Below are 17,051 nucleotides of genomic sequence, written 5' to 3'. Positions count from 1 at the left end.
CTTGTGCTAGAGTATGATTGAAAGAAAAAATGAATGAAGCAGTGAGTGAACACAGAAAGCTTTTCCTGCAGTGCTGCTGGACCTGCTAATTCATCCCTTAAAGCAGGTTTTTTTTTTCCTACTGAATGGTGCTTTGTGACTTCCAAAGGAACTCTCCCGTCTCCCCACGAGAGGGCAAAGCTGTGGGAGCCTTGACTTGTGCTCAAACAAGTGCTGAGTACAGTAAATGTTTTTAATGTGGAACCTTCTCCCTTAACAATTACTTCCTGTTCTTTTCTAAAACCAAACCAAGCTAGAAACCCTCAACAGAAGGGGATGATGGACATAGAATTTTTTGAAGTTCACTCCTTCGTTTGAACCCTGCATCCTGAAATAGGCTGAGCAAATATTTGCATTTCAGAAAATGATTTTTAGTGACACCAAACTGAGCCAAAGCTCCAAGATCACCTTAAACGATTGAGAGGGATTTGAGAGGCTCAAACAAAATGTCAGAGTTGCTGTTCAAGGTCCACTTTTTCCCAGACTTGCTTTTCTTCCCCCCAGGCATTTATGATGAGGAAATAGTGATATCAGCAAAAGATTATTTTTTAAAAATCGAAGTAATTGAAAAGGGATTTTAAAATAAAACTCACTGTACGTTACCAGTGTTGTTCATTGTTCTGCAATTTTACCAGTAATTGAATGGATTTCCCCTTCATGCCTGTACTGGCAGATGTGGTGTGAGCTACCTGTAGTGGTTTCGTGTCTGCTTGATTTATTTTGTCTTTTTAATCTGGAGCTTCCCTTGCTTAGGAGAACTCATCCATATCCCATCACTTTTAAATAGCCATCTAAGAGAGTAAACTCTGCCAGCTCCAATACGTGGCTTTATAAAGTGCTGGACAAACCTGCTCGTAGGGAAATGGATGTTGGCCAAAATGCTTTTTTATCATATTCAAATACTGCAGGGGTAAACGCTTTTCATGGAATCCCAGATTGGTTTGGTCTGGAAAGGACTCATCCAGTGCCACCCCCTGTCATGGACAGGGGATACCTTCCACTAGACCAGGTTGTACAGCCTTTGTCAGGCCCTGTCACCTTTTGGGTTTTTTGATGGCTTTTTGTTTGTTTTTTCCGTGCTCAGGTGACAGAGGCCACTTTCCTCACGCCAGATCCCATCTGACATTGGGCACCTGAGCCCTTCCACAGCGTTTTGTGCAAGAGCAGAGCTGGAGGGTGGGATCTTCCTTTGGAAGCAGCCGAAAGGTTTTACCTCAGCTTCAGCAAAAGGTTTTATCTATTCCTGGGTAAATAATTGACACGAGCAGAGCTGGATCAGAGTTGGAGCATTAGTGGGACTCAGGAGAGTGTGCAGGATGGAAACCAGGTGGTTTTAGGTGCCCTCCTCAGCCCACAGTGCTGTGCAGCTCTGGGACATGACTGTACTGGCAGCGTGAGCTGTTCTTCCCGGCAGGAAGGTGGAGAGCAGGAGGGGAGATCTGAGTATTGATCCGTGTGTCTGGCTGAACCTCCCTCCCCCTCCTGCACTCCTGTGCTGATTCAGGTCCCAGAGGTGGAACTGCTTCCAGTCTCTCCCAGGTACGGCTGCAGGGATGGCATTTCAGAAACAGCAATGATGTCACCTGTGTTACAGTGGTGTCACATTTGTTTTAAAAACCCACAGAATCATATCCTGGCAGTTCTCCTGTTTTCTTACCCAAGACCAAGGGATATATCCTAAGTGCAAGAGTGTGCTCCAACTCCAAACACAAAAACCCACAGAGAGGCTTTGTCCCGTGTTGCTAGAGGACACAAAAAGAAGGACACTCACCTGTCAGGTTGAGAGCGAGAAAAAGAACTTTATTTTTGGATTCAGGGGATTAAATAGGGTTTGGACTTTGACCAGGGATTGGGGGACGAGAGTAACACCTCTCTGACCCCAGTGGTCAACTTAGAAGTCCATCAATTTGTCCTTCCCCCGGGAAAGGAATGTATTTACTAAACATCAGTCTTTGTTTTTCTTACAATTCCAGTCCAAGAACAAAAACATCAGAAGGCTGAAAAATCAGAGCGACAGTCCCTTGTCCCTTAGGGACCATGCTAGAAAGCAGGGATGCTGTGCCCCATGGCTGAAAACCTGGGAAAAGAAGACTTTGTAGTATTTGCTTCCAGAAGATGTGCCTGCCAGGCCAGGCTGTGGCACAGGGATGTTGGCCCTTCTGGCCAGAGAGGAAGACGGGTGGGACACGCTGAGCTCTGCAAGGAGTTGTGAGAGTTTCACTTCCCTTTGCATTTGTGACTGAATTACTCACTCTGAAGCAGAACAGCAGCAGGGAGGGCGTTTGTGGGGCTGCAGATGGGAGTATTTTTTTTTTTTTTTGGTCACAATTTGCATTCCTGAATGATGTCACAGCAGTGACTTGTCCAAACCTTCTCCTTCTGGTGACTTACAGCCTCCAGCCTTGAGAGTTTTGGGCTAAAAACTGACAGAGAGGAGGTTTAGATTTGATTTTAGGAAGAAATTCTTCCCTCCTGGCTCAGGGTGCCCAGAGAAGCTGTGGCTGCCCCATCCCTGGAAATGCTCCACGCCAGGTTGGACAGGGCTTAGAGCAACCTGGGATAGTGGAAGGTGTCCCTGCCTGTGGCAGGGGTGGAACAAGGTGGGTTTTAATGTCCCTTCCCACCCAAACCATTCCTGATTCTATGATAAAAACTTTGGTTAATGTGCTGGAGTAGCTGGGCCAGGGGTTTATTGCTTTCACTGGTTTATTTTATTGTACAGTACAAAAAAGGTCAGTTTATCCACATTTGTCAATCGTGTAGGAAGACTAAGGCAGGTCTAACTGCAATGCCCAAACGAGATGAAAGCAACCTGGTTGTGGGGCTTTCCAGCCCTTGAGGAGATCTAGGAGGAATCCCAGGATGGTTTGGGTTGGAAGGAACGTTAAAGCCCATCCAGTCCCACCCCCTGCTATGGGCAGGGACACCTTCCACTATCCCAGGTTGTTCCAAGCCCTGTCCAGCCTGGCCTGGAACACTTCCAGGGATGGGGCAGCCACAACCACTCTTGGCAAAAGATCAGAGATCTTTTCTTACTTGGGGCTCTGCCTTCTCCTGCAGATGCCGTTCTCTAGAGCATCTGACTGTCTCGGATCATGAGGGAGTGGATGCACTTGGCTTCCAGTTACTCAGAAATGCGAGATTCTGCTGCTTCAGCATCCTGTGCATCCTGCTGCTGGCTGTCCTCTGGAGACCAAGTGATCCAGATGCTCTCCCAGGAGAATGTCTGCCCTGACCTCAGTGGTGCTGGATCCCAAGCAGCCCTCAAACCCCGGCCTGGGTACGGCGGGACGGCTGCCAGCGGTGCCAGAGCCCGGCAGCAGGGCGGGAGCAGCGGGGAAATGAGATCCCTTCTGCAGCTTTCCCTCTCCAGCCGCTTCCTCCTCGTTTACAGGCCGAGGAGGAAGAGCGGTGACCGCGGGTGGAGCTGCCTGCGGGAGGGGAACCGGGAGGAGCCTTACCCCCAGCACGGGGTCTGGGAAGGGGCTGTGGCCAGCCACTGACCAGTTCCCCTCTTCCCTTCCCACCCTGTGCTCTCAGGAATGTGGGTTTGCTTCCCACTAAGTCCTGTTCCTGCCTTTCTTCTGAGTCCCACAGAGGAAATGGGCACCTTTTGGGCACTGAGGGGTCAAAGGTGGGATCCTCTGTGAAGTTCTTGCTGTGGGGCTCCTGATTGGTGTTTAGATCCTCGATCAAATGTCCTGCAAGCCCAAAGACATAATTTTCCCAATTGTTTTTGCTGCAGTTCACCTGGATCCCTGTAGGCTTGTTGCATGTTGTCAGTCTGGGGGATTATTGCCTCCCCCCTCCTCCCTGAGCTCCCACAGCCCCAACTCCTCTGGTGTTTGCAGCAAGCACAATGCTGGGACGGTGGGTGTGCATGCCCAAGGCTCTGCTCAGAACAACCCAGAACTAATCCTGGCTTCAAAGAAGTCTTCTTTGAATCCTGCTTTCCATCAGAAAACTTGGCAAGAGCTAGGAGATTCCTGACAGTTGAAAATACATTGAAGAAATACTTCCCTGGGAGGGTGGTGAGGCCCTGGCGCAGGTTGTCCAGAGATGTGACTGCTCCAGCCTTGGAAGTGTCCAAGGCCAGGCTGGATGAGGCTTGGAGCAACCTGGGCTAGAAGATGTCCCTGCCCATGGCAGGGGGTGGAACAGAGTCATCCCAGAGGAGGGTGCTGGGGCTCCAGGGGCTCCCAGACACACACGTCACTGCAAAACCAGAGCCTGGAGCTTCGCTGACAAAAGGCAAGAGCTGGCATGTGCCTTTCCTTGGACCCAAGTAAAGCAGCAGGGAGGTGGTTTGGCCACAGCTTGGGGGAAAAGATGGTTTTGAGGCTGATTATAAATCCTCGATTTTTGTGCCTTGGTTTCCTCTGCAGGAACTGCCCCGAGGGGAGCTGTGCTTCCTGTAGAGCCCCAGCCCTGCTGCAGTGCTGGGGCCCTCTGAGCCCACGCTCCTGTACAGCACTGCTCCATCCTGGGATGGGACACATCCCTAGCCACCCCCTGGGGTTAAACTGGGTGGGTTCCCATTGGGAAATTCAGCCAGATGAAACTCCAGAGCTCAAGTTTAAACTTCAGGCATTGAGCTGTCCATTTTAGCTTTTCCTTTTTGCCCATGGAACAAATCCTGTTTTCTTTTTTGTGTCCATAGTTCCTCTTAAATTAAAGGCAACTACTTCTGCTGGCAGCTCCTGAGACAGAGGAGACTTCAGGCTTCCTTTGTTTTATCCAGAGTAGGTGATTAAATAAAATAAATTACATTAATGATGCTTTGCACCATCATCCCTTGCAGAACCATTTCTTTAATTCTCACCAGTTTTCCATCCCAGTGGGAGTCAAGGAAGCCCATGGAGAAATATTTCCATTTCTCTTTTCCCCCACTCACCAGGTCCTGCTGCTGTGTGAACCGTGAGTGACCCTTCTGGTGCTTCCACTTGGGAATAAATCACATTTCCTGCAGGAAAACACGCGTTCAGTGATGGGGTTGCTGTTTCCTGTTGCAGTTTTCCCTTTCCCAAGGGTCCTGTGCTGGGTGCATTCCAGGAGAAACTGGGAGCCTGCCCCCTTATCACAACTTTGCTCTTGGGTTGTGTTTGACAATTTTTAAGTTGTTAAGGGAAAAAGGTTGTTTGGAGGAGGAGGAGGTGGGAGGAACGGAAGAAGCTCACTGGGTGTAAAACCATAAGGGGGTTCCCAGTCCTCTCCTACAGCTGCAGGAATTGCAGCTGCATGTTTGGACTGAAGCAGCTGAATCTCCTTCAGTTTAACCCACCTGTGCCGTTGAGCTGCACTGGAGCTTCCTGAAGAGCTGATCAGAGGAGCCGCTCCTGGCTCCTCAATCCCTGTCCCTTCATTGCGCTGATATTAAAAAATCAATTAGCCATCTCAAAGCACGCATCAAATCCTTACTGAGAGGACTGGGTGGGGGTGTGAGGGGAGGAAAAGGAGGGGACCAAGCAGCAGCTTCAGGACTTTTTCAGAGCCATCCGGCTGCAGGATGTGGGGAAAGTGTGAATAGCAGCAGCACTGTTGCCGATGCCCCAGCGCGGAGCTGCGGGCTCAGCCCTGGAGTGGGGCTGCTTTCCAGGGACAGTGGGGTGGGGGAAACTTGGATGGGCCCTGCAGGGGCTCTGCCAGCCCATGGTGCTGCTGGGGAGATGGGTCACACTGCCCTGGCTTTGGGGATGGGCTGGGGGCAAAGCAGGGAATGAGAGGTTGTTTCCTCTCCCAGTTCCTGCCGGGCTGCAGCAGGAAGTTGGTTTGACCCCCAGGGCATCACCTTGATGGTGGCACCACAGAAGGGAATCTCATCAGAAGGTCTCCCAGGAGCCTCCCGATCCAGAGAGTCGAGTGTGGTCATGCCTGAGGATGCCCAAGTTTTACAGCTCTGCCAGCTGCCGTGTCTCCAAGCACCAGGTGAGGGGTTTGAGTGTGGGCTCGTGGCAGGTTTTGGGATGAGGAGTTTGTGGTCATCAGCTGATCTCAGCCTCTTGTGTGCCCTTGAGCAATGCCATGGGAATTTTGCCCCTCTGAGAGCTTCTGCCACTCCCGTTCACTTCTCTCTTCTCCTTCTTGATTTTTATACGTCAAACTTCCTTGAAAATGGAGGAAATGAAACCACAGGGCTTTTTTGTGAGTGACGTGGGAGAGGTCAGCCTCCTCCCAGAGAAGAAATGAAATTTATGGGGAAGGCAAGAAAATTATCTCCCTGGGCATTTTTGCTGGTTTCAGGGGTTTGGGGGCCATGTGGTCTGGCAGGGAGGGGAGACCCTGGCCAGGATGTCCCTTGGAGGGGGTCTTGGTGTGCTGCAGGGGCACATTTCATCTCCCAACTCTGCAAATATCCCATTGGCACCGTGGAACACATGGCATATGGAGCATGGACCTGCTGATCCCAGACAGGGTCCTGCTGCAGGGCTGGATCTTTTCTCCACAGTTTTGAATCCTTTCCCAGCTGAGTAGATCTGAACAAAGTTTTCCTCCTCTGAGGCTGGATTTGCTGGGGACCTGGGGGTGTGTGAGGACTCTGGGAAGGGGGAGACATGGAGTGGGGAGATGGAGAGCAGGGGTAGATGGGGGTGAGGAGGAAGGGGACCTCCTTGCACATATTGTCTTGGAAATGTGGATCTTTGTTTCCTGGCAGCTGCAGGAAAAGCCATTTCTGTTGACTTTCACACAGAGACTAACACTCAGGAGGTCCCTGTATCCAGGTGATTCTGACCTGTGCCCTGGGTCCTGGGTTTACTGCAATCCTGAGCAGCTCCAGGACACCCAAAGGTCTGGGAGCAGGGGGATAGAAGCATCCTGGATCTCACTTAGACAATGTGAGGGACAGGCACTGGCATCCCAGAGTTGCTGGGGGCTCAATACCTGGGACATGTCTAACCTTGGCTTGGGATGCAACAGGAAATAACAGCACCTTCTTCCCCCACGGAACACACATCCCTTGGCTCCTGTCGAACCCCTGAGCTGGGCACTGGAGGCAAGAGGGGTCTGGAGGGACAAAAAGGGAATAGGTACCATGCAGGGGTGGCATTTCCCCCTCCTGCAGGAGTGGTGGCATGGCTGTGCAGGGCAGAACCACCCCCGATCACCATCTCTGTGGCCTGAAACCCCGAGCAGGGGTTCTGCTGCTGGAGCTGTGTAGAGGAGTCACCATGTAAGGCTTGTCCCCAGTGCTGGCTTGTCCCCAGGAGCTGCGTGACCCCCTGTACCCCTCGCTGCCTGCCTGGGCCCTGTGGTTCCTCCTTGCCGGGGAGCTGTGTGTGAGTGCATGACCCGGGCCAGGAGTGCTGAGATCAGTAAGCGAGAGCTGGGCCGCGCTGGCTGCCTCCATGTGACTGCAGTTTCCGTTGGCTCCTTCCGCAAAGGCTATATCGGTGCTCGGAGAGAGGGCGGGTGGGACACGGCCCTGGTGGTGCCCACGGACCCGTGGGTGGCACACAGACCCCGTGGGTGGCACACAGACCCCGCAGGTCACCCCTGCCCCCGGCCCCAGGACCCCCAGAGCGCGGCTGAGGGGCCGCAGGATGGACCGTGCCCAAGCCCACGCGCTGTTCCACGCGGTGAGTAGCTGCCCCCCGGTACCTGTGCTGAAGGAAAACACCAGGGGGGGTTCCCTGTGCCAATCCGGGCATCTGTGGTGGCTGTGTGTCACTAATGCCCGTGCTCGAAGAGCTGCGGCTGCGTGGGCCCATGCCCGGGCTGATGTGAAGTGTGGGGAGCACCCCGGGAGCTCCCAGAGCTCTTGGATGTGGGCTCTGGTGTAGGGCTGCGGGCAAGGGTTTCCTGCTTGGGCTGCTGCCTCCTCTCCTGGCTGGGCAGGTGCCATCCCAGCAGCTTCAGGGAACACTGGGAGGATGGAGGTGCTTCTGGTGTTGGAAGAAGCCAAGAAAGGCTGAGCTGGGTGAAGGAAAGTGAGAGTTTCTGCGGAGGGGTTCAAGAGACAGAACCAAAACTGGTGTCCTTTGGGTGCAGCAAGGACCGAGGTCCAGGACAGTAGGGTCCCTCTCCTGCCACTGTGCCTGGGTATGAGTTGCTGCTGGACTGCAAGGACTTGAGAGGGCAAAAGGTGCTGTGTGTCAGTTGCAGTCTGGGGAAAGGGGACTACCTCTCCATCTCCCCTAGAGTAATAAACCCTGCTTTGATAAGGCACCAGATCAACAGTTTGGGTGTCCCAAGGAAGGAAACAGCCCAGGACATGCCCTGCTCCCTCTGTGCTGCAAGGCTCTGGCTACCTGGGCTGCCAAAAATAACCCTGTTTCTCCTTCATGCAGTGGCAGCTGTGAAAGTGCCGTGTGTCAAACACTCACTGAGCCCTTGCTGCTCATTTGCCTGAGTTTCAGCTTTTCCCCAGATGCAAATGCCGTCAGCCCCGGTCCCACCAGGTCAGTAATGGAGAGCATCCACTCGTGCTGGAGAGCATCCGCTTCCCTGGAAGGGCCCCTGGCAGGGATGGGCACTGGGGGTATCCCTTGGTGGGGGATGGGTTGGTGTCCCCTGGGGGAGTGTCTGGTGCCAAGAGGGGGCACACGAGCCCTGCTGGGGGGACACCCTGCTGGAAGGATGCAGCTCAATGGCCTTCACGAGCAGCTGTGCAGCACTGACAGTGCCTTCCCCCTGTGTGCTGCCCTGGGTGGGACTGAGCTGCCACCCCCGTCCCTGGTCCTCCCCTGCCTTCCAGGCCCAAACTGGGGGAGCCCCACGAAGGCTTCTGCTGGGGTGGGTGAGCTTGGTGCCAAGGCTCTGTGCCCCTTCTTCCATGGACAGCTCATGGTGCCCGGGGTCACCTGGGCCTTTTGGGGTAAACAGTTTGCAGGTTTTGACCTCCTCACCTCTGCTTCCCTCTCCACAGGAGTGCCGCCACTGAGATGCAGGCCTTGCTCCCTGGTCTCTCCCTGCTTCTTCTCCTCCTGGCAGTGGGACGGGGAAGTGGGATGGATGCAGCCTGGGCAACATCTCCTGGGGGCTGTGAGATTGTAAGTCCTCTCTTGTGAACCCTCACCCCTCTGAGTGCTTGGTCCTGCCTGCAAAGTCCAGGCAACTCAGCATCTCCAGACCTTTTCCATCCCAACTACTGGCTTGGAGTGGACTGCTGTGCCAAGGCTGTAACCAAAGAACCGCCTCCTGCCCCTTACTCTGCTCCCCAGACTTCTCCCTCTTCATCTCCTGGCTCCCACGGTGGTGTTACATATTCTCCTCTTCCTTCAGGTGCAGAGCATCATGGACTGCACTGGGAGACGGCTGAGTTCCATCCCAGGAAACCTTCGAGGAAATACTGAGGAGCTGTTTCTTGATGACAACACTATCCAGGTCCTGAGCAATGTATCTCTGCTCCTGTATCCCCAGCTCTGGCATCTCAGCTTGACCAGGAACCGCCTAGAGATCATTGAGCCCGGTGCCTTCCTCAGCAGCCAAGGCCTGGAGGTGCTCTCCTTGACAGACAACCTACTCTTCACCAACTACTCGCTCACAGCCACTGCTCTTTCTGCTCTGCCAGCCCTGAGGATGCTGGATCTGGCTGGGAACCAGCTCAGGGAGGACATGGTATCAGTTTTAGTCTCGAACCTCTCGTCCCTGGAGTCCCTGTCTGTGGCCAGGAACATCATCATGAGGTTGGACTCATCCATCTTCACAAACCTTACACAGCTGCTGGAGCTGAACCTGGAGAAGAACTACATCTTTGAGATTGACAATGCTTTTGAAGGGCTACAGAGGCTGCAGAGGCTCAACATAGCTTACAACTACCTCCCGTGTCTGGTGGGGTTTGGCCTGACTCAGCTCAGGGTGCTCAATGTCAGCAACAACGTCATTGAGTGGTTTCTGAGCCTGCAAAATGATGACCTCTTTGAGCTGGAGGTGCTGGACCTGTCCCACAACCGCCTCCTGTTCTTCCCTGTGCTGCCCCAGCAGAGCAAGCTGCACTCCTTGCTGCTGCAGGACAACAGGATGAGCTTCTACCAGCGTCTCCCCAACGGCACCTCCCTGGCCAATGTCACCGTGCAGTTCCTGATCATTGATGGCAACTCCACCAACATCACCACGGTCAGGCTCTGGGAGGAGCTCTGCCACAGCAACCTCTCCTCCCTGCGCCTCCTGGACATGAGCCAGAACCAGGTCTGGGGCTTGCCAGATGATTTCCTGGCCCAGATGCCCTCCCTGACCCACCTAAAGCTCAACCAGAACTGCCTGGAGGCATTTCACCTGTCAGAGGAGGACCCCATGGCCATGCTGACAGAGCTGGACCTCAGCCAAAACCAGCTGGTGGAGCTGGGAGTGAAGGTGGGCTTTGGGGACATCTTGCCCAACCTGCAGCACTTCAACCTCAGCACCAACAGGCTGCAGGCTCTTCCTCCTGGGATTTTCACCCACACCAGGAAGATCACTACCCTGGACCTCAGCCGCAACCGTGTTGACCTCTGTCCCCAGCCAGGTGAGGCCAAGAGCCTGCCCTGCGTGGACATCAGGGGTGTGGAGACCTTGACCCATCTCTCCTTGGCCGGCTGTGGTCTGCAGGGGCTGAGCAGCCGCCCCTTCCAGGGGACATCCCTGAGGCACCTGGACCTCTCTGACAACCGCCAGGTGCTGTCCGGGGACCTGGGGTGGCTGCAGGACCTCGTCCTGACACTGCAGGTGCTGTCTCTGAGGAACACCAGCCTCTATTCCACCGCCGTGGACTTCTCTGCCCTGCACAGCCTCGTGCGCCTGGACCTTTCCAGGAACTCCCTGGCTGCGTTCCCGCCCTCGCTGGGCGCGCTGAGGCTGCGGAGCCTGGACCTGCGGGACAACTGCCTGCCGGCGCTGCCGCCAGACGTGGCGCAGGTGCCGCTGGGGAGGAGCCTGCGGGAGCTCTACCTCAGCAGGAACCCCTACAACTGCTGCACGCTGGGCTGGTGGGACGCGCTGCAGCTGGCGGAGGGGCTGCGCGTCCCCGACGGGCCGGAGGTGACCTGCAGCCACGGCTCCCGTGCGCTGAGCCCCGGCGCGCTGCCCGAGCCCGTCCTGCAGAGCTGCCGCTGGCAGACGGCCGACCTGGCGCTGCTCTACCTGGTGCTGGCTCTGCCCACCTGCCTGACGCTCCTGGTGGCCTTCGTTGTCGTCTTCCTCATGCTCAAGGAGAAGCTGCTGAAAATGGTGAAAACCCGGTGTGGGGTGTCCAGCCCTTACTAATGGCTGAGGAAGGGCTCAGGGATAGTCCATAATAGGAGTACAGGTGGTAACCCCTCCGAGGTGGTCAGGATGGAAACCTGATGGGTGCAGGACAGGAGGTGCTGGGAGAGCTGCCATTTCTGCCCTCATGGTACCCAAAGGGTGCAGGCTGTGTCTGGTGGTGGAGCACTGGGAATCCTCAAGGAACACGTCTTCAGCAGAAACCTTCGGCTGGTGTATGGTGAGAGCCGAGTGGATATGACATCAAACATTCCTTGGCTGAAAGGACAGATTGCCCAGAAAATCTGTGGATGCCCCACCCGTGGAAGCGTTCAAGGCCAGGTTGGAGTGGGCTAGGAGCAGTCTGATCTAGAGGAAGATGTCCCTGCCCATGGCACGGGTTGTAACCACATGGATTTTTAAGGTCCCTTCCAACCCAGACCATTCTGGGATTCTATGACCTTTTTCTCCAGCACTGCTTTCCCCCCACCCCCTTCTGGCAGTTCCTTTTATTTATTCCCACCTGTATCCAATTCAAAATGTCCCCCGGATCTGCAACCAGCCTCCACAAAGTGCCCCAGGCTGGAGCAAACATCACCTGGGTGCTGTGGAGAAGGGTCTCTGGAGCCACACTTTCCACACTGCTCTTGCTGGCACTGCCAACCTCACAGGCAGCCCTGATCATGCACCATGTGCGTGTGCTGATAAAGACAGGCAATGTCAGCAGGGCTGAAAGACACATTTTGGGGTGTTGTTTCTTCACTAAATCACAGTCTGGGTTAGAAAAGTCCATTAAAAACAGCCCAAGTTGCAACAATGGGAAGTATTGATTGAAAAGCAGGAGAGTAAATTATATCCCTCGGTGATATTTTATCATGGATTTATATTTCTCCAGTGGCTGGTGGATTAAACACACAAAGGAAACAAGAGAAATCCTTCCTCCTTGTTGTGCAAGCCCCGCTCCTGAGGGCAATCACTCCAGCAGTGCCTGGGGGTTTCCTCCACCCAGCTCCACTCACAGCATGCTCTGGCTCTCCCGGAGCAGCAAGCACTACCTGGGGAAGTGCTGCTCTGCTCCTCGGGGGTCACTGTGGGGAAAGGAGAAGTGATGGTGGTTTGTGCTAACCCAAAAGCCCTTCTGAGAACTGCAGTGGCTTTGTTCCTGTGCCACCGTTGGGATTTTTCTAGTGAAACATGTTTAATGCGAACAGGGCATAGGGAAGTGTGCAGCAGTGTTGGAGTGGAAATTCTGGGGGCTTGTCCCTGCCTGGGTGTGGGCGAGCTCAGTCGGTGGTGTGGGGTGTGCCAGGGGCTCAAGCTCAGTGGAGCTGTCCTGGGAGGTGATGGAGGGAGGAGATTCCTGAGGCTGGGAGGATGCTGGGGTGGTGCAGGGAGGGGGAGCCAAGGCTGGCAGCAGGGCAAATGCCTTCCAGGCACAGGTGTGGGACTGGGGTCATGGGGGAGCCTGGTGTGGCTGGTGGCTGTGCAGGGCTGGAAAATGGATGGGTCAGACCCAGCTAGACCAGCCAGCAGCTCCACTGGGGCTGAGTGCAGTAAAGGCTTTGGAAACCCAGCTGTCAGATCTGGCTCGGAAATGACCACTTTCTGCCCTAATTTTAGACTGAAATAGCCAAAACCAAAGCAGGCCCAACCAGGGGAATCCCTCACCCTCTTTCAACCCTTCTTTTGCCTGTAAGCTGCACCCTGGGGGACAGCAGTGACCTATAAATATGTTCTGATGCCTCCCCACTGGCAGGGTGCCCCTGTGAGCTCCCCTCTCCCTGGAGCTGGGCTTGGAGGGGGATGTGTGTCCTCCCCCACCTCCACAGCCAATGCTGCTGCTGCATCCAGCATGAGGTGCTGGCTGCAGCCATGGGAGAACACACAGGGAGGAACTGGGCACCTGGCACTGCCCAGGGCACGGATAAAAAGGAGAAGGGGATTTAATTGTACAGAGCTGATGGGGATACTCAGCATTCCCTCATCACAGGGCCTGGAAAGCTGTGGCTCACCTGGAGCTGTGATGTGAGTGGGATGTTGGGGCAGCAAGAGGCAATTCCACTTCCTGAGTGGTGGGTGTCCTTACAAAGCTGCTCTCAGTGTCTTTGCAAGGCCATGGTGGTCAGGGAAGGCCCTTGGTGACAGGAGAACCCAAGGGTCCCACCCAGCTTCAGCAGTGGCCAAAAGGCCATCCCAGAGAGCAACAGGGCAGTCACCTTCATGTTGGGAAAACCATGGAATCAATGTTCTTAGTTCAGAGCACAGTTCTAGAAAAAGAGGATGGCTGGAAGAAGTTAGCATGGTCTGCTGAGGTTAAGTTATGCCTGCCCAACCTGCTTTCCTCTCAGGATGAAATGGATGGATCTCTAGGCAAGGGGAGAGTGGTGGATTCTGTCTGCCTGGACACAGTGTCCCTCAATGTCATTCATACAAGTGCAGATGTCATGGTCTGGATGGTGGGAGTCAGGCAGGTCAGGATGAGTGAAGTGCAGAGGGCTGTGGCTGGAGCCTGTGCTCTACCAGGAGGCTGCTGAGGGGACTGTTCTGGGATCTGTCTCATTTCATGTCTGTATGCACGATCTAAAACCGGCTGTGAAGTGCCTTCCTGCCAAGTTCACAGAGGATTCCAAACTGGGAAGACCAGTACAGCTCCGTGCTGACGGTCTGGGGTGGGCTGGAGGAACGGGCCAGCAGGAACCTCAAGATCCAGGCACTCGTTTGGCCTCATGTAGCCCTCAGTGGAGAGGAGGCCGTGCCCAGGGCTGGCCATGTCCTCTGAGCCTGGCCAGGATGAAGCTGGGGGGAGGCTGGGAGTGGAGGAGAGGTTCCCTGGGGCCCTCTCCTTCCCAAGTGGGAGATTCTTCTGTGTTGTTATGTTGTAATTCTTGAGGCAAGGCCTGTGCCAGACCCCTCCACACCCTTTCCGGTCCTGGGAGAGCCGAGTCAGCCTTTACATTTTTTTAAATTTGGCAAGTGGGGCCTCAGCTTTCATTTCTCTCCTGACTGAAGACCCCCTTGGCCAAGCGTGAACTCCCTCATCCTCTCTAGTGAAGGAAAAGCACTGTGGTTTAACTGACACTTGTACCATGTTTTTGACAGCAGGGACTCTCGTTTTGGGGTGTAGGAGGAGAGCTCTTCCAGCTGCTCCTCCAGCCACTCCTCTTAGTTATGTCAGGCAGCAGTTTGTTGAGGCCCCTCAGTTTGGGATGAAGACCCATCTCACCCACAGCCCTCACAGCTGCCAGGGTTCAGGAAGCCAAAATCCAGGAATTTTTTTGAGTTGTAAACTTCCCCAAGGAATCCTAATCTCAGTCCTCCAGTTCTTACACAAGAGCAGGACTGATCTAGTAGAGACCAGCCAAGGTAGACAGCTGGATTGAAACCTTCAGTGAGATGAGTTTGTCTCAGTCTAGAACCCCCAGCCTTTGACCTTTTACCACTCTGGTTTTTCAGACACTTTAAGCACACTCTCCCAGAACTGAGCACTTATGAAGAAGCATCATCCAGGAGTGTAAGGATCCAACCATCCCATTTGAAATCATTGTGTTTTCAAAAATACTTTCAAGACTAATTCATTTTCAAGATACTCCTTCTTTTACATGTAAGGGCTTATTTTTGTGTAAGCTAAACCCGAAGATTTAGGCATTGCTAGGGAAATGTGAGAGTAATATTCTCAATGCAGAGTAGATTTATCCAGAATGACTGATACATATTTAATTTCCCAGCGGGCAATAATAATCACTCTATTTGTACAGTACAGCTTTAACAGTGTCTTCAGGACATGAATATTTAACACTTCATTTTCAGCCAAAGCTGACTGAAAAGTAAAAAACTGAAAGATTAAATAATTTAAAATTCTTTTATGTAGGAAAAGGCTAAAACCAGCCAACAATTTCAGCTACCCAGTTTCCATTTAATCAAGTCTGGCTTCTTATACAAAGCTACTTAAGCCTGGGATGGCTGTGGCACCCTGAGTTCTCCTGAGCCAACGCGGGGCAGAACACGTGTGATGACATTGTTCTCTCTTGCTGGCCTGCTGAGATTCGTCTCTGAATTGCCCATCTTTGTCTGGAATCAGACTTCTTCATCCGACTCTATGTCCCAAGTACAGGACTCCAGCTGCTCATCCAGTGGGAACTCCACCTCAACGTTGTAAACGAAGTCGGGGTCATCCTTCCTCTTCCTGTTCTTTTCGAAGAGCTCATCCATGATGCTCTTCCTTTTGGCCAGCTCCTCGTCATCCAGTTTGTTCATATCCTCCTCTGGGTCAATGGTCTCTTCCTGCCGAAACTTTTCCAAGCTTTCAGCCAGGCTCTGTCCTTCCAGATGACCTCTGAGCAAAGTGTAGAGCTTCTGGAGCTGGCGCTGCGAGACCCCTTCCAGGTAGGCCTTGTGCCGAGGGTTGTTCTTCAGCTGCTCGGCAGCCCTGCTGCAGTCTGGGGAGAGCCAACGCTGGGGCACCTGCAGCTGCAACAAGCCCCTTCCCACAGACACATCTCCTCCCAGACCCTCCCCAGGGCTCTCTCCAAACCCTCCAGGCTCAGAGAGCCATTGCTCAGGTTGAGATGAAGCCTCGGGCTCCTCGGAGAGACAACCTTAGCCTGGCACAGCCCCTCCCCGCACGCTGCTAGGAGGGCACACAATGCTGCTACCCGTGGGTTCCTCTCCTGTCTGGAGGGGCCAGACAGGAATGAACACCCCTCACCTGAGAACTTGGAGAAGTTCCTGACGGGCATGATGCGCTGGCGAGTCTTGTCCTGGCTGTTGTCTCTGTAGATGAGGATGATGGAGGGGGGCTGGAAGCAGATCCCACACTTCTGCGCAGTCAAAGTCATCACGGGGCTGGCTGCAGCTCCATCAGCAGAGCTCCCTGGAAAACAGGGAAAAAGGAAAGCAACTGGGGAGGTGGTCTTCCAGTGCTCTGGTCCTTTTGTCAGGAGTAGAGTTCAGCAAAATCACAGAACCCCAGAGTGCTTTGGGTCAGAAAGGGCCTTAGAGCCCAGGGAAACGATTTATGAAATTAAATTAGAGGGGACACTTAAAAATCCCAGCCTGCTGCAGATCCTGTTTCCCGGCTCAGTGGACATCACTGAGTGCAGCTGGTACTTTTATTTTGGTTTTAAATGAATGAAAATATGTCAAATGTGAAGGTGATCTCCAACTGCCCTACGGACTGCAGTAAGGCAAAGTAACATATTTTACCCCCCAAAAAATCAGTGTATTTCTCCACATCAAGAAAAATCACATTAATGTTGAAAAGCTACTTTGAGGCAGAATTGGAAACACTTCCTCCTTTGTAAAAAATCACATAGGAAAGAGTTCAAACATGCAGTAATGTCCTTAACAATGAAAATTTCCAGTGCCAGGTTGGATGGGATTTGGAGGAACGTGGTGTAGTGTCAGGTGTCCCTGCCTGTGGCAGAGGGTGGAACGAGAGCAGCTTTAAGGTTCCTCCAACCCAAACCATTCCGGGATCCTACGAAGATGAGGAACACGAACGTGAGCAGATCCAGGCCCCTCAGCGCCTCCGCTGGCCCCGCTCCAGCAGCTCCCTGTCTCCCTGACACTCTCGGCCTGTCCCTTCACCTCGGGCAGCGCAGAAAGCCTCCTCTTCCCCTTCCTCTCCTTCTTCCTCTCCTTCCTCTTCCTCGCCTTCCTCTTCCTCTCCTTCCACCCCGCCCTCCTGTTGCTCCTCCCCCGGGCGGGTCCCGCCTCCCCGGGCGGTTGCCATGGCTCCGCCGGCGCCGCCGAGCGCCAGCTGTAAAGGCCCCCTCCGCCGAAGGCCCCGCTCGGGCTGCCCGCACCGACGCCTGCGGGACACGGGGCGGCGGAGCAAGGGGCGGGCGGGGCCCGCG

At 54.0% G+C, this 17,051-nt stretch overlaps 2 protein-coding genes across 3 annotated transcripts; one reads left to right on the top strand and one right to left on the bottom strand.

The window, feature by feature from the left end:
* Positions 1-8,418: 8,418 nt before the first annotated feature.
* Positions 8,419-12,115, top strand: NRROS (negative regulator of reactive oxygen species). The gene is made up of 3 exons (XM_066193811.1): positions 8,419-8,435; positions 8,903-9,026; positions 9,259-12,115. The coding sequence occupies exons 2-3, from the start codon at positions 8,919-8,921 to the stop codon at positions 11,215-11,217; spliced, it is 2,067 nt and encodes a 688-aa protein (XP_066049908.1). The 5' UTR covers positions 8,419-8,435; positions 8,903-8,918; the 3' UTR covers positions 11,218-12,115.
* A 2,718-nt stretch (positions 12,116-14,833) lies between these two features.
* CEP19 (centrosomal protein 19) lies at positions 14,834-16,927 on the bottom strand. Of its 2 annotated transcripts, none has more exons than XM_066193808.1 (3): positions 16,783-16,927; positions 15,902-16,066; positions 14,834-15,632 (listed from the first exon to the last, which is right to left on the bottom strand). In XM_066193808.1, exons 1-3 carry the CDS (start codon positions 16,925-16,927, stop codon positions 15,271-15,273), a joined length of 672 nt encoding a protein of 223 aa, XP_066049905.1. In that variant the 3' UTR covers positions 14,834-15,270. The 2 variants fall into 2 exon arrangements, with proteins under 2 accessions (XP_066049905.1, XP_066049907.1); XM_066193810.1 differs by having other exon boundaries at positions 14,835-15,632; positions 16,696-16,783.
* Between the last annotated feature and the right edge of the window lie 124 nt (positions 16,928-17,051).

This window comes from Chamaea fasciata, unplaced genomic scaffold, assembly GCF_029207755.1.
Source record: "Chamaea fasciata isolate MVZ Bird 193981 ecotype frontalis unplaced genomic scaffold, bChaFas1.0.hap1 SCAF_11, whole genome shotgun sequence".
Classification (NCBI taxonomy): domain Eukaryota; kingdom Metazoa; phylum Chordata; class Aves; order Passeriformes; family Sylviidae; genus Chamaea; species Chamaea fasciata.
The sequence above is the reverse complement of the archived record's forward strand: the minus strand, read 5'-3'. Positions and strand labels throughout refer to the sequence as shown.

What these genes read in the sequence shown, in the direction of transcription:
- NRROS (XM_066193811.1), top strand. Translation starts at nt 8,919, where the DNA reads ATGCAGGCCTTGCTCCCTGGTCTCTCCCTGCTTCTTCTCCTCCTGGCA. An exon ending in CTCCTGGGGGCTGTGAGATT is followed by an intron (nt 9,027 to 9,258) that starts GTAAGTCCTCTC and finishes CTCTTCCTTCAG; the next exon opens with GTGCAGAGCATCATGGACTG.
- CEP19 (XM_066193808.1), bottom strand. Translation starts at nt 16,927, where the DNA reads ATGGCAACCGCCCGGGGAGGCGGGACCCGCCCGGGGGAGGAGCAACAG. An exon ending in GGCTTTCTGCGCTGCCCGAG is followed by an intron (nt 16,067 to 16,782) that starts GTGAAGGGACAG and finishes CCTGTTTTCCAG; the next exon opens with GGAGCTCTGCTGATGGAGCT. An exon ending in GAACTTCTCCAAGTTCTCAG is followed by an intron (nt 15,633 to 15,901) that starts GTGAGGGGTGTT and finishes GGCTCTCCCCAG; the next exon opens with ACTGCAGCAGGGCTGCCGAG.